A 17500-nucleotide genomic window follows, 5' to 3' on the forward strand; every position below is an offset into this window, starting at 1 on the left:
TAATATTTATGTACTAGCTTTCCGGAATGTGTTTAATATATAAAATTGATATATCCCAATAACGTTTCACCGCTATATTTAGAGGATATTTAAGCAATGAGTTCATGCATCACTAATGGGGTGGCTGAGTGCTGATAAAAGACCAAAAACTCCTGAAATATGTCATATACGCTCATTACCCATTTTTCAACTTCGATCACAATGTTTGTTTATCTGGCTTCTCGGATACAAAACGTTGTACCAAAAATCAGTGCTGGCTATAATTTCTATGGAATATCTAGAGATAACCTTAACAAGTGATGTAAGAGCACTGAAATAATTGTAAAGATGGATAAGTGGAGAACGAAACAGCTGGAGGTCTAAAGATTCCACGGGAATCATGTAAGAGCCGCACCATTCTCTGAATCCGCATCTTATACTACTCATTGATATATATATATATATATATATATATATATATATATATATATATATATATATATATATATATATATATATATATATATATATATACATACATATATATACATAAGTATATATATATATATATATATATATATATATATATATATATATATATATATATATATATATATATACATACATATATATACATAAGTATATATATATATATATATATATATATATATATATATACTTATGTATATATATGTATGTATATATATATATATATATATATATATATATATATATATATATATATATATATATATATATATATATATATATATATATACATACATATATATACATAAGTATATATATATATATATATATATATATACATATATATATATATATATATATATACATATATATAGACACACATAAATATACACATACCTATATATGTACATAAGTATATAGATATATATGCATACATACATGCATGCATATACATACATACATATATATGTACATAAGTATATAGATATATATATATGCATACATGCATTCATGCATGCATGCATGTATACATACATACATGCGTACATACATACATACATACATACATACATACATACATACATTCATACATACATACATATACTCATATCTATGTAAATATATGTACTTAATGGCTGCATTCCAATTACAGAAACAGAATGATAAAAGAATAGTGGGATGACTGTAGTCCACAACAGGAACATTTAGAATATAATAAGTAACATTCTTCCTAGTATGGTTAATAAATGTAGTTAATATAGTTGTACAATCAACTGAGGAATTTATTGAAAAATAAAAACAAATCTTAATCACTAAACTGCTATTCACATTGCTATTGTTGAGTGAAACAAAAAACTGGCACAACAATGACATTGGAATTATAGCTATTCATGAACATAATTATGTAGTTTAAAGAGAAGCTTGTGATTTGCATATCTTATGAGATTTATATTTGCATCGTTAGTTGTAGAAAAATACCTTCAAACTCACGCCTATGCACACACACTTACTCATAATCATATAAACACACACACATATATATACAATACATATGTATATATATATAAAAATTATGTAAGTAAAAATGGGGAAGGCCGGTTTATGGGAACACCTTTCGGTTTCCCGTCCATAAAGGGTTTAGCTTTATGACGTATCGTCAAATCCCATAACCTGCTGGCCCAAGGGAAACCTAAGGTAATCCCATAAACCGGCCTTCCCCATTTTTAATATATAATCTTAGAGCATGCTTCTTTCAGATTTATGCTTTTTACAGACGATACATACTTTTATATATTTATATATATATATATATATATATATATATATATATATATATGTATATGTAAATGTATATATATATATATATATATATATATATATATATATATATATATATATATATATATATATATATATATGTATATATATATATATATATATATATATATATATATATATATATATGTATATATATATATATATATATATATATATATATATATATATATATATATATATATATATATATAGGTAAAGTTGTTTTTTTTGCCACTATAACATGGCTGTTCTAAAAAGAACTATGTTACTACATTTTTAACCCCAAGAAAAAGTCTTTTCCAGCTGGTTAACGACACAATCTGTGTCTGATATATTGTGAGTAAGGGAGCAAATCACTTCCCTCTTGCTTGGCAAGACCAGTAGACCATGGTTTCTGGGTATTTCCCTTCATCGGTGCTGAACGCCTGCCTGTTAGAGATGGCAGTCACTCGCTCCTACCCACAGTATATAAACAGCGAAGCGGCAGACAGCCGCTGATCTTGTAAAGAGCAAGTTCTAAAATCTCTAAACCAGATATAAATATTAACAATACTAAACGGTAACGAATGGTGACCTCTCCATTAGCAAGAGTGGCCGGCCAATAGATTGGTAAAGCCTTCTTCAGTAACTGCCTCAGTAACTCCGGCTTCGGATATATGGATATGTGTGTGTGTGAGTGTGTGTGTGTGCGCGCGCGCGTGTGTGCATGCATGCATGTATGTACGTATGTATGTATGTATGTATGTAAGCAAGCAAGCTTACCTGTTCTCCAAAGAAATACTTTGCGCCATTGTCGTATTGCCCCAACGTCTTCTCCAGAAAAGGGAGTATCCTGCGGCATGTGTCATTGTAATGATCACGCAATGCAGCCTGTAATAAATAACAATCAATTCGAAAATAACTGCGGAAAGTAATCGAAGACTAAACTATAATAATGGTTCAAAATTTTATCTCAAATCTAGCAATTTTGATGGTGTGGGTAAGCTGATTACATCGATCTTAATGCTCAATTGCTACTTATTTTATCGACCCCGCACAATGAACGACAAAGTCAACCTCGGTGACATATGAACTTAATGAGTTGGAAGAACTACCGTAGAGCAACCTTTTTTTTCCGACGTGCTAACAATTCAGCCAGTCCGCCGCCTTATACTATACATCGGCCCCAGATTTCAACTGGTACTTATTTCATTGACCTCGAAAGGATGAAAACAAAGTCGACTTCGGTGGAATTTGATCCCAGAACGTAAAGATGGACGAAATGCAGTAAAGTATTTTGTCCGGCGTGCTAACGGTTCTGCCAGCTCGCCGCCTTAGACTATGCTATATCCATGACATGGTTTTCATTCTTAATTGGAACTGTTTCACTTTCAAAATACATAACTCGTAATTAGATACTTCTCCCTATTTCCTTAGAAACATTTGAGGTTCATAGCTCTCTCTCTCTCTCTCTCTCTCTCTCTCTCTCTCTCTCTCTCTCTCTCTCTCTCTCTCTCTATATATATATATATATATATATATATATATATATATATATATATATATATATATATATATATGTATGTATATATACATACACACACACACACACACATATACATGCACTCTAGCAGAAATACCCGTCATTGGCAGGGTTGAAAAAGCTGCCAAAATTGTATTATGGATATTCAAAGTTATTCACTTAGATTGTATTGAACATATATAAAAAATGGTTGTTAACTTTCTTGTAGATGATAGAGCTGTTTTTTTCTGGCCAAAATTATCATAGGTGCATATAAACTTCTGATCTATGATTTATAGTATTTCAGTCTATAAATGAAGCAAACATTGGACAGACTTTGGTTTGTGTCTAATATAAGATAAGTAAATAAAAGTTCGGAGAAAACTAAAAACATATGTACTATAATTTATTGAACTTAAGTATTACAACAAGCAAAAATACAAATAGCTTTTCTTAGACGAATATAGTGTAACGTTAACAATATCACTTCAAGGTTATTAATCATTCTTCAAATTTTAGTTTGTTGATCTCATGGTAAAAACGTCCTTAGGGTTTTACCAGTAGGTGCAAAAATGAAAAAATTGTTCTTGCACCCCACTCTGGATGTCCCAACATATAACTTACCGTATGAGAAACAGTCTTCTTCTAATCTCAAACCATCAACTTTCAAATTCTGGCCTTGGGACTTATTAATGGATATCGCCAAAGATACGTATTGGAAATTGAAGTCGTTTGAACTCGAAGGGCATATTGGAAGGTATTAAAGATAAGCGAGGAATGAAAGCATCTTCACCTTTTCCACAGCCAGAAATTATTGTGTCCTGTATGACATTTCTCATTAATTTCTTGACAAGTCTTGTGTCATTGGACAGCTTTGGTTGAGAAAGGTTGCGCAGAAGCATGATTGGAACGCCTATTTTCAATGGAAAGCAATGAGAAGGAGCTCCTGGTGCCATTCAATGGTATACATATAACATCTTATTGACCCGAAGATTTGTGATTTGTTCATAAGATTCATTAGTTTGATTAACTTCAAGCGAAACACTCTGCTAATAGATCTTATCTATTGATGTATTTTTGTCCAGAGGAAAGCTCATTTTGAATCTCCTTCCACTTTGGATTTGAAATTACTGTAATGAACAGATCAGGTTTTTCCCTAATTACGAACATAGGTCATTGCATCTTGGGTCCTCTCATGCATATATTGTGGACTATCTGTGACACAAATTTGACCTGTGTCTCTTCCGTGCCCATCGTAATTTATATGATTTTAGAGATGGATATATGGATCTACTTACTCTAAGCTGCTTTTGATGAGTTTTGATGTATAAAAGCTTTTCTACTTCAATCTTTGCAAACATATCAACTGCAAACTGAAGGAAGACATTTTGAATTCTATGAAGAAGGTTGAAGGAATTATCTCTGATCATGAAATGGTAAGCATAAAAGTCTATACATGAAACATGCTTCGTGGGATTAGTTCCAAACTGAGGGATGCCAAAATGATAGCCATCTTCTCCATATACAAATAATAAGGGGCACCGAAGGCTGTCATGAGATCGTTGTGTTGTTTCTTCCAAAGTTTAGGGAAAGTGGGCATTTTGAAATGAAATGTAATACAAATACGCTTCTAATGGTGTAGATGGTATATATATATATATATATATATATATATATATATATATATATATATATATATATATATATATATATATATATATATATATATATATATATATATATGTATGTATATATATATATATATATATATATATATATATATAGGCGCAGGTGTGGCTGTGTTGTTAGAAGCTTGCTTCCCAACCACATGGTTTCGGATTCAGTTTCACTGCGTGGCACCTTGGGCAAGTGTCTTCTGCTATAGCTTTGGGCCGACTAAACCCTTGTGAGTGGATTTGGTAGATGGAAACTGAAAGAAGCCCGTCGTATAAATATATATATATATGCTTGTGAGTCTGTGCTTGTCCCTTCCCATCGCTTGACAACCGATGTAGGTGTGTTTACGTCCCCGTAACTTAGCGGTTCGGCAAAAGGGACGGATACAAATAAGTATTAGGTCCTGGGGTTGAATTGTTCGACTAAAGGCGGTGTTTCAGCATGGACGCAGTCAAATGATGAAACAATTAAAAGAACAAAAAAATATAATATATATATTGTGAAGGTAGGCTGTGAAAATAACGAAACTGATCTTCTACAAATATAAATATAAAACGAATGTAAAATAAGTGATACTTATTTAAGTAGTACTTATAGCAATAAGGTATCGTGCTGGCAGACACGTTAGCACGCCGGGCGAAACGCTTAGCAGTATTTCGGCTGTTTATACTTTCTGAGTTCAAATTCCGCTGATGTTGACTGCCTTTCATCCTTTCGGTTTTATTCTTTTATTTGCTCCAGTCATCTGCCTGTGGCCATGCTTCTTACCACACAGCCACGCCTGCGCCTATATATACAAAATAATACACACACACACACACACACACACACACACACACATATATATATATATATATATATATATATATACATATATATATATATATATATATATATATATATATATAATAATATGTATAATATATCAGGCTGAGTAAAAAGTAATTAACGTTTTGAAACAAGAAATTCATCACAATATATTTTTTAAATATTTTATTCATCAAAGTAAGCATCATTGCAATCAACACATTTTCGCCAACGACTTACAAGTTTGTTTATTCCGGTAAGATAAAAATCTGGAGTTTGGGAGCTGCTGAATTCTTTGAACGCACTTTCAGCATCGATTTGATTTTTGAACTCCTTCTCTTGCAGGAAATCATCAAGGTGCTTGAAAAAGTGGTAGTCGGTAGCTGAAAGGTCTGGGGAATAAGCTGGCGGGGGGAGAATTCGTTGTCAGATTCCCTTAACTTCTGGAGAATCATTAGTGAGACGTGTGATTGAGCATTGTCATGAAGAATGATTGGCCCTCCTCTGTTGACCAGTTTGGGACGGAGGAGTAGCGGTTTTTCGTTCATTTTGGCAATTTTATTTGCCAATTTCATTTTGGCAATTTCATGGCAACATGTTTCTGAAGTAATGATTTTTCCGAGTTTTAAGAAGTTATAGTGAATGAGTCCGGCAATACACCACCAAACAGTCACCATAACTTTCTTTTTGAAGAGCTCGGGTTTAGGGAAGGTTTTCGGTATTTTACTTTGGTTCAACCACTGCGAAGAATGTTTTTTTTATTATTGTACTGAATCCACTTTTCATGGCAAGTTACAATACGGTCGAGAAATGGATAAGTCTGGTTACGGAGAAGAAGCAACGAGCAAATTTTAAATCTGCGCATTTTCTGATTTTCATCAAATCGTTTGGTACTCATTTGTCGAGTTTTTTTGATTTTCCAATCGCATGCAAATGGTGGCAGGCAGTTCTCTGGCTAACTTTTGTCAGTTCTCGAGTGGTTTTACGTGGATCTTTCTCAATGACGGTCTTTAACTGACCGTCATCAAGGACAGATGGGCATCAACTACGCTCACGATCTTCAAGGATCAGGTCTCCGCTGCGAAATCACTTAAATCATTTTCGAGCCGACCACTCACAGCTAATTTCCTCACCAAACGTTTCGTTGATATCGCGAGCAGTTTCACTTGCTTTACGTCTGTTTTTGAAGTTGAATAGCAAAATTGCTCGAATATCGCGCTTCGACAGTTCCGTTTAAGATGATTGTAACAACGGTGAAAAAATAGAAATGTTAATTTATTGATGCATTTGGGCAAGTCTATGCTTTTATTATCAGACAATTGCAAAAAATTGTTTAAAAAAATTCAAAACTCTGAAAAAATCCGATACAAATTTTTCATGGTTCAAAACGTTGCTTACTTTTTACTCAACCTGATACATACATACATACATACATACATACATATATATATATATATATATATATATATATATATATATATATATATATATATATATATATATATATATATATATATATATATATATATATATTTATATATATATATATATATATATATATATATATATATATATATATATATATATATATATATATATATATATATATATATATATATATATATATATATATATATATATATATATATATATCAAAAGGATATATTATAATACTATTCCACAGCCATACCAACAATCCAACATACCCCCATCATCAGCTGCCCCACGTATATCTTTATGGTTTCGACACCTGGGCAGTGCCATTCTATCCAGTGGTGTCAACACTACTAAAATAACTGTTATTTGGGAACAAACAAACCAAAGAGACCACACCTTTCAAACACATTTGCCCTATGCACAACCGTATCGATAAATAAATTCAATAATTACATTACAACCACTCCTGAATGCGTAACTAAATAGCGACAAATCTATTAAGTCATACAAAAATTATAATCCCTACCGTCTTCCGTAGTATAATATAAAAGTAAAAGCTTGATAACCACATTATTTCAATCGATCAACTTATATATATATATATATATATATATATATATATATATATATATATATATATATATATATATCATCATAAATATACAGGGATTAGCAATTGAGTTGCTTCTCCAACATACTGAAAATTTAGAAATAGCAGTCAAAGAACTACTGATTCTAAACTACAAATTTTTCTCTAAAACGGATGGCGATATTTATGGCACACATAGAACAAAAAACCGGAGGGAAAAGCGTAAACAAACCAAGTCTTTAGTTAATTGGATACGAATCGTTTCATGGTTAAGTGAATGAAAATTTCACTATTCCAATCTTCAGCCCAAATATTCTGATAAATTTGAAAGTGTCTCTAAAAAAAGTAGATATTTCAGTAGATATTTCAGTATTGATACTTAATGGTTGAGTGAATAATAAATTATCGGTCGTGAGTTTGTATACCCCTCTGGCATTTCATTGTGTCTTGGCAGAAGACTTCTACCAAAGCTTATTTTTACTTAAATGAGGAAACAGGGCCAGATTATGGTAAAATTAACTGTGATATACTAGCGTCATGTCGTAGGCAAGATTAGTCTCGTGTAGTTAAGGATATAGAGTTTCCTATTCACTGAACTTCGAAGTATGTTGAACTAATGCATAAGACGGAGGTGAGACAAATTTCCGTCTTACATTTGGTAAGACGTCTACCTATTGGAGGAAATATTTCCTGCAGATGGAATCGATCTCAATGAATCACTCATTACAAAGCTGTCCTTGTTCAAAGTTGTTAATTACGATAAACAGTGATACAAATTTACATTCATGTATACTATTTGGAAACCTGTTGGCTTTATCCTAGATAATCACACCGACGAAGTGAGCGAGGTATCAACCCCCTTAACCTTTAATGTTCTCTTTAAAATAGTTAACAAAATATGTTCTGTGACCCCATAAGCACGAGTGAAATCTAGTGTATATTGTGTAATTTCTCATAAGGGAATGCATTGAGAATTGAAAAGGGGCCGGAAAAAAAGAAATGTTTTGTAGAATTAAGATGGTTTCAAATATTTTTAACTGGTTCAACACCATAGTGAAAGGAAAAAAATATATGGATATAAACTCTATATTGTTTTATCAATATAGAGGAGAGATACAACAACAATCACTATTTTTCTTTTCTTTTTTTTTTTGTAGGGGTTCTGTATTTGTCAGTTTACGAACCAATGGGTCAGATGATATAATCATAGTGCTTATTGGCTTGCGGGAGGAGAAATGGTAAAAATGAACGAAATACTGAATAATAAGTGGTTTAAATCCCACTGAGAGACAATAAGACAATATCACTTTAATATTAGTTGATTATAACAAGCATAGCCACCACTCGCAAACGATTATGACTTGGAAATGTACCATACTTTCGCCCAATATTTTAGTGTCTATGTAGTCAAAAACAGACACAGGTATGTTCTCAAATTCCCCTCTCATGACACAGGAGAACATCCAGAATATTGCAGGTGGAGTGAGAGAGAGAGATGCACTAACATTTGGCTATACTCATTTTCATCCGAGTTAACTGGAGCAATGGGAAATGAAGTACCCTACTCAAGAGAACGCACCACCTGGTACAGGAATTGAACCTACGACCTTACTATCATGAGTACAAACTCTTACTATACGAGTAAAACCAAATCGTCAGTAATGTTAAGAAGTTTGATTCAAAACTACTTGGTTTCACGTCCGATCCCACTGCACGGCACCATGAGCAGGTGTCTTCTGTCATAGCTTAAAATTGACCAAAATGCTGTGAGAAATTTCGGAGATGCAAACAGTGCAAGGCTACAGAATAGATAGTTCCTGTTCTTAACTGGCATACTGAATCTGTCTCTCGTTTTAACACCACCATCTGGTCCTTGAAGAAAATTTTGCAGAGTCTACTCTGTTTCAAGCAAAAGAGTTTGGCTCCCGGTTTGGAAATAACATTTCCCCTTTTGCTCCGTCAGTCACGGAGTCCCTGAAGAAAGATCATTTATTCTACATTTCTCCTTTTGACTAAGCTGTAGATACGTATGTATGTATGTATGTATGTATGTATGTATGTATGTATGTATGTCTCTTGCATTTTTTAATTATTATAAATTTTCCACTGAAGAGGGAGCCGGTTTCCAACAAAGATACAAGACTCCTTCTTTGGGATGTAGTTAATACAAATAAATTCACATTTGGAACTTGAGAAAGGTCTTGCATATTTTTACTGTTCCACTCACAGATTGCACTTGTAATGTATGAATTAGCCGGTCGATTTCTCTTTCTGAAAAAAACAGTTTATCCAGATTCTCCTTTGAGCATTTACTAACAAAACCTAGCGCCACAATTATTATTGGTATGAATATGAATTCATAGTCTGGATATAGAGGCTGGAGATTTCGAAACAGTTTTCCATAAATATTCACTTTTTCTTTGATTTTCAAAGAGATATTTATATTTGCAGGGCAGCTGTCCTCCATGACGGTACGTACATACCTTTGCCCTTCTGTCCCAATCAACAATATCCGGCCTGTTATGTTTACATTTGACAGAAGTTTTGATGGGAATATTCCACCAGTATTCCTTGTGTTGGCGTTTATGAATGTATTCCATAGCAGAGGGATTTTCTAAGTTTATTTCCGGACAGTCTTTTTTAGCGGATGGCATTGTAAATTGGCTTAGCGACAACATCGTGCCGCATAGGGAGGTAGTACCGTGACAACATTTTAGGACAATTGCTAATCACATGCGTAATGTCTTCGTATGTATGTATGTATGTATGTATGTATGTATGTATGTATGTATGTATGTATGTATGTATGTATGTGTGTATGTATGTACGTACGTACATACTTAAACCAAGCAACATTTATTTATGTCAAATCGTCAAATAAAACTTACCAGATGAAATTTGTTTGGCTGGAGTTTCTTTGAGGGACGAAAAAGTGGTTTTAAAATATTGAACAGAAGAAAATGAAACGAGAAAGCAGTTACCTTCTTGCTGAAATTTTTCTCGTAGTACAACTGTAGGTAATCGTCTAAGATATCATTGAGACAGTCACAGATGCTTTCTATTCTAGCCATATCGACATTGTTCTTGCCGTGGAAACCTGAGTGGCAGAAATTAACATATAATCATGCGTGTGTGTGTGTGTGTGTGTTTGTGTGTATGTGTGTGTGTACCTGCGTGTGTGTGTGTGAGTGTACATAAAATGCATAAATGCACACCTACGTACACTCATACATACACACACAGCGGGAAGAGAAGAAAGGGAGAGAAGGTAGAATGAATACAGTAATCCCTCGACTATCGCAGGTGTTACATTCCAAAACCCCCTGCGATAGGTGAAAATCCGCGAAGTAAAACAGTACTGTACTGTATATTTTTTAATCGTTTTTATAATTTGTATATATTTATTTTATCATAAATGCAAAACAACACTACGGAAGAATCGACATAAGCTTAAATAAAAGACCGCGATAGGTGAATCGCGATAGGTGAATCGCGATAGGTGAATCGCGATAGGTGAACCGCGATATGGCGAGGGACTACTGTATATTTATTTGTTAGCAAAAGGCCCTACGAAAAGTTCTTTCCGTTAAATAGATCCAATGAAGGTAGTTGGACTGGATCCAGCGATCATCGCCGGATTCATATCAGCGGGAGCAACTAATTCCTATGCATATGGAGTACGCATGCGTATTGAGTACATATATATACAATGGGTAGCCAGGAGAGACCAGCGCCACATATTATAGTTTGTGTGTGTGTGTGTTGTGTCTGTGTGCGCGTGCTCACACGTGTTCTTATGTGTATACCATGGTAAGTTTAATTTTGGCGTAGTGTGGTTTGTTTTGGGCTAATAAGTGTTTTGGCTTAAGGTCTGTTTCGTTGTTGGTGTATGTATCTGTCACTTCTGTTTTTAATCATTTAAATTTTACCTCTGAAGGAGCTGGTTTCTAACAAAGACACAAAGCACCGTCTTTGGAATTTAGATAACGAAAACAATGTCACATTTTTAACCTGAGAAATGTCTTGCCTCGTTTTACTGTTTCGCTTACAGATTGCATTTGTAATGTGTGAATCAGTTGGTTGATTTCTTTTTCTGAAAATTCAAGCTCATCCCGACTGTCATTTAGGCATTTACTTACAAAACCAATTGCTCTAATTATTATTGGTTAAATGTAAATTTGTAATCCGGATATAGAAGCTGGAGGTTTCGAAGTAGTTGTCCATAATTATCTTCTTTCTCTGATTTTCTGAGATATTGACATCAACAGGACAGTTGACCTCTATGACAGTACATACTTTTTCTTGTCTGTCCCAAACAATAATAAGCGGTTAGTTATGCTTACACTTGACAGCTGTTTTGATGGGAATGTTCCACCAGTATTCCTTGTGCTAATATTTGTGTACATATCCTATAACAGGAGGATTCTCTATATTTTTCCAGGGCAGTCCTTTTTTCCGAACAACGTCATGTCGCTTAGGGAAGTCGTACCCTGATGACATTTTTTGGCGGCTGTTAATCACAAGTATGATGTCTTTCACAGAAATAGGACATAATTTACATTTACGGTTGCATCTTGGAACTGCAAGGGCTTCACCGTCTCTTTTGTTCATTAGATATTTAGTAGCAATCTCCTGTTCTTGGATTGCAAATGCATAGCCTTTGGTGTGTGATGTAAAATAGCAGTCACGAGTCCAAGAAAGGTCTCGCTTCATGTCAACAATCTTACTATTTTTTTCAAGTCTACGAGAAACATACCTACGCATTATCTTCTTTTTGCTATACTGAACATTTCACCTCCAGGTCTTCTTTGAGATATACAGGTCCAGCTGATTTAGGGTTGTACGGGAGGTGATCAAGAAGAGAATACTTCCAAAGAAGCTCACTTCCAACACGTACGATACTGTTTTCTTCATTTTTCAGCACTAAGTTAATGAATTTATTTTTGCTGCTGTTGTTTAGCAAGTGTTTCTGAGAGAGGCTATGTGACATTCAAGGGATGTTTGTACTGATCTCAAGCCCCTCCTCCTTTATCTCTTTTCAGGTAGATCCTGTCGATATCACTATTTTTCTAGAGATTTCCAGCTGATGTTAGAATCTTGCGGGTTTTAATGTCTATGGAGTGGATTTCTTCTATAAACCAGTCAAGTATCCCAAATGTTGGAATCAGCACTGGTACCGAAAATGCATTGTGGCATATTGTCTTGATGTAAGAGGAGAGTTCGGACTGCCATATCGTTCTTGGTCTGGTATAATATTCTTGGGTTACTCTGTCTTTATTCACAGTATCTTGGTATGATATTTTCATCAATGCTTAGTTACTTGCACCATTCTTTATGTGGGGCAGGAAAGACAGTGAGACCATTGATGCACAGGTTTTGCAAATAAGAACATTTCTGCTGGCCAAATTTCATTCCTATGTCAGCTGAAAATGTTATTAATTCCAGTTGTTTTTGCCATTGTTAACATTTTTAGCATAAATCTTAAACTCATCCATAAAGAAATTAGGGGTTACATTAATATCTCTTGCAGTTTCAGACCATAGAATGTAGCCGTTTGTTTTTTGTAACAGTAATGATAATGGGTTTAACGCCAAAATGAACAGAAGGACAAAGAGACTATCTCCCTGGAATATTCTCTTTGAAATATTTATGGTATAGGAAACGATCGTTCTACTCTCTGTTCTAAGTGTGAGAATTGTGGCTCAGATCTTTGTGAGCCTCCAAATGGCAGCAATTAGGGTAGCACCCGCTTTTGCCAAATGAAGACACTTCAGCAGCTATGAGTGGGGAATAGAGTCGAATGCCTTTCCAGAATTAAACCATATATTTTTTTTTTATATATTACCTCAGACAGTACAGTGTTGCTTATCGGTACGTCCTCACACTCCTTTCTTTCCACCGGCCTGCTCAACGGTCACTAGGTTGTTGGATTCATAATGCTTCTGGAGGAATTGGCTGAGGCAGCTTGTGTACTGTTTGTACATTATATTTTAGCAAGCAATGGGCCTATTTTTTTCAGGCAATTCGGTGGTTTCATTCAATCGGACCTTCCATAGTACTCATGAATATACTTAATAGTGGTTTCCTGTATGTATGTATGTATGTATGTATGTATGTATGCATGTATGTATGTATGTATGTATATGTATGCGTGTGTGTGTGGTGGGTGCGCGCGTGTATGTCCGAATATGGCCCGTGTAACTTTTCAGTGTTTGCTAATCTGCGCAGGCATAATGTGCACGCGTGTCTAAGATGGAATATATCATTAACATGTATGTGTGTGTATATATACGGGCATGTATTTGAATGCGTATATAGCGTTATGTATATCAGGTTTAGGAGTGTTGGGACTTGTTAAACGATAAAGCAGTAAGATTAATATGTGAAGAAGTAGAGTTTAAAGTTCAGGTCAATTAAGAGTTTTATAAGTGCTTATGATAAAAGTGTGTAGTTCATGGATGTGTGTGTGTGCGCGTGTTTCTTTGTATGTATGTATGTATATATGTATGCACTGCTTGTTATGTACGCACATATTCTAACATGCAAATGCATGTTAGAATATGTGCGTACATGTGCACTTTGTTTTGGCCAATATTGCGACTGGGTTTCTAGTGAACGTATAGGCGGTAAAACTGTGGTGTGCTGGTCCAAGCGGCGCATACTATGCGCCGTCCGGGCCAGCAATTGAGTTTGCAGCTCCTTGCCTGGCCCTTAAGCCTATACATGTTTATACAGTAGACCTAAAAGTTCCACCTCACCCATCCACCCCATTCCATAGAAGCGTCACCCGAGACGAACCGGACTCCTGGTTTACGCTACATTGGCTAAGCTGTAATTCAGCCCTATTGTATACCTGCACATATACCATAACCCACTGCAGATGCAACCATCCAATATTGTTATTTATAGTGCAAAGTACTCTCAATGCTGTCTGCACACGATAAAAGAAAAAGGCAAACTAACCTATTAATCCACACAATCCATCGACCCGAATATGGCTATCATATCGAGAAAAAACTTTTCACAAACACGCAACACAACCACACCCACTATCTTTATTTCTTTCTTTCTTTCTTTCTTTCTTCATTTCTCTCTCTCTTTCTTTCTTTCTCTGTTTCTTTCTTTCTTTCTTTCTTTCTTTCTTTCTTTCTTTCTCTGTTTCTTTCTTTCTTTCTTTCTTTCTTTCTCTGTTTCTTTCTTTCTTTCTTTCTTTCTTTCTCTGTTTCTTTCTTTCTTTCTTTCTTTCTTTCTTTCTTTCATTCTTTCTTTCTTTCTTTCTTTCTTTCTTTCTCTGTTTCTCTCTCTCTCTCACTCTCACTCTCTCTCTCTCTCTCTCTCTCTCTCTCTCTCTCTCACACACACACACACACACACATATCTCTCCACAGAAATAACCTCGCCCAGTTGTGTTTGCACACTCACGAATAAACACAAACATGTTCATATTCACCCACTCATACTCAAGAACACAATCACAAAACGCCCATATACTCACGATCTCCCTTTCATACACCACACAAACATACACACACACAAACAAACAAACAAACACACACTCATACACTCACACACATATGAACATGCATACTCACACACACAGACATACGCACGCGCACACACACACACATACGTACACACGTACACACAAGTGCACACTTGCACGCATACACGCATACACATAAATTACCTAATTACTATTAATTTCAACCCGACTTCATCATTGTAAGTACATACATCCAATATAAAATGCGTGTATAACATACACGTACAACCAATACAGAAGTCACGCGAATCCTTGAGATTCCTTTTACTCTTATGGCTTTACACTGAGGAACGTAAGAAAATATGATCGCATCTCTGCACGCACATATATCTATTTTACTCTTTTACTCTTTTACTTGTTTCATTCATCTGACTGCTGCCATGCTGGAGCACCACCTTTATAATCGAGCAAATCGACCCCAGAGCTTATTCTTTGTAAGCCTAGTACTTATTCTATCGGCCTTTTTGCCGAACCCCTAAGTTACGGGGAATTAAACACACCAGTATCGGTTGTCAAGCGATGGTGGGGGACAAACAGACACATAAACACACACACACACACACACACACACACACACACACACACACACACACACACACACACACACACATATATATATATATATATATATATATATATATATATATATATACACACATATACGACAGTCTTCTTCCAGTTTCCGTCTACCAAGCGAGGTTTCCAGCCAAGAAATAAGTCTCTTTCGTTGGAATTTAAGCAACATCAAACTGGGTAATCTTATATGTAAAAACGTTCGTTTCTTTTCTCTTTTTGATTTAAAGCTAATTTTGATCGGCCAATGGCAAGGTTGTGAAGGAAACCATTTTCTTTCGTAAATCATCCTTTAAATCTTAAGAAGTTCTTGCAGAATTTTATTGACCCATATGTGATCGTTTGTAGTATGCTTGTATGTATTACGATGTATGTACGTACACTTGTATGCAAATACACATGTATGCATATATGAATCCATAGATATAGATATGTTGGCGCATAAGCATACATAGGTGCAGGCATGGATTTTATTACATAAGTGGATCTGTATCTTCTGATTTCTGCATAGAGCAGCGTCCCGCAACCTTTTCTCACTTGCGATACACATATAATCTTTTCAAAATTCGGCGGCACGCCTGAACTAGAAATATAACTAAAAGTATGGGGAAAAATTATATTCAGGTTACACTGCGGCATAACTAGCATCGTCTTGTGGTACACCAATGTGCCGTGGCATACCGGTTGCGGAGCACGGGTATATACTACACAGATAACTAAATGACTATACTTGTGTATACGCACACATATTGGTTTCAAATTTTGGCACAAGGCCAGAAGTTCGGGGGTGGGGATAAGTCAATAACATCGATGAAAGGTTGAACTCACAACGTAAAGACGGACCAAATGCCGCTAAGCGTTTTGCCTGGCGTGCTAACGATTCTGCCAGCTCACCACCTTTTGTATATACCCATACTACATGCTAGACTTCTTGAATATATGTATGTGGAAATATATACATGCTCACTTGATCTAAGTGTTTGTGTGTATGTATGTATGTATGCATGTATGCATGTATATATGTATGTGTGTGTGTGTGTATGTGTGTGTGTGTGTATGAATGTATGCTTGCATGCATATGAATGCATCTTACTCTTTTCAGGTTTAGTAAACAACTTACCAAATTCCCGAGCAAGGTACCTAGCAATGGCCATACTTTGAGGAATTTCTGTCTCGCCATCAATCTGTAGAACGGGAAGTATTGAGAAATTCATCTCTGAAAAAATAATAAAATATTCATAAAAAACGGAACTAGAATTCCAAATTCAAATATTTTAAAGGGATTTATTAGCTTATTGAATGTACGAAACTGGAGTATAAATTTACTGCTCAAAATTCCAAAAAGCTCCCGAACTAGATATGTTCCTAAAAAAAAAAGAAAAGAAAATTACCGAAGTTTAAAAAAAAAATTATTTACCTAAGTTTTTAACATCATCTTCTTCGAGATAGTCACCTTGCGCAGTAATACACCGGTCCCAGCGTTCCTGCAAGCGAATCGAGAATTTACTGTGATTCGTTCTGGATCTCGATAACGGTGTTAAAACGGCGACTTGCGAGCTGCCTTATTATCCTGGGGGAGAGATGAAAG

General features: G+C 34.9%; 1 protein-coding gene across 2 annotated transcripts in view; it reads right to left on the bottom strand.

Annotated features, from left to right (window-relative positions):
• The window catches only part of LOC106883247 (S-crystallin SL11-like), a 26171-nt gene that overhangs the window by 4734 nt on the left and 3937 nt on the right, over window positions 1–17500 (bottom strand). The window contains exons 2-5 of one of the 2 annotated variants that reach the window (XM_052967802.2): window positions 17330–17396; window positions 17033–17128; window positions 10778–10893; window positions 2548–2655 (exon numbers count right to left, since the gene is read on the bottom strand). In XM_052967802.2, coding sequence (XP_052823762.1) covers window positions 2548–2655; window positions 10778–10893; window positions 17033–17128; window positions 17330–17396 — 387 coding nt within the window. The remainder of the gene's footprint in view (window positions 1–2547; window positions 2656–10777; window positions 10894–17032; window positions 17129–17329; window positions 17397–17500) is intronic. The other variant, XM_014934214.3, reaches the window with a different exon arrangement.

The sequence above is a fragment of the Octopus bimaculoides genome, chromosome 5 (genome assembly GCF_046866305.1).
Source record: "Octopus bimaculoides isolate indiv1 chromosome 5, ASM4686630v1, whole genome shotgun sequence".
In the NCBI taxonomy this organism is placed as follows: domain Eukaryota; kingdom Metazoa; phylum Mollusca; class Cephalopoda; order Octopoda; family Octopodidae; genus Octopus; species Octopus bimaculoides.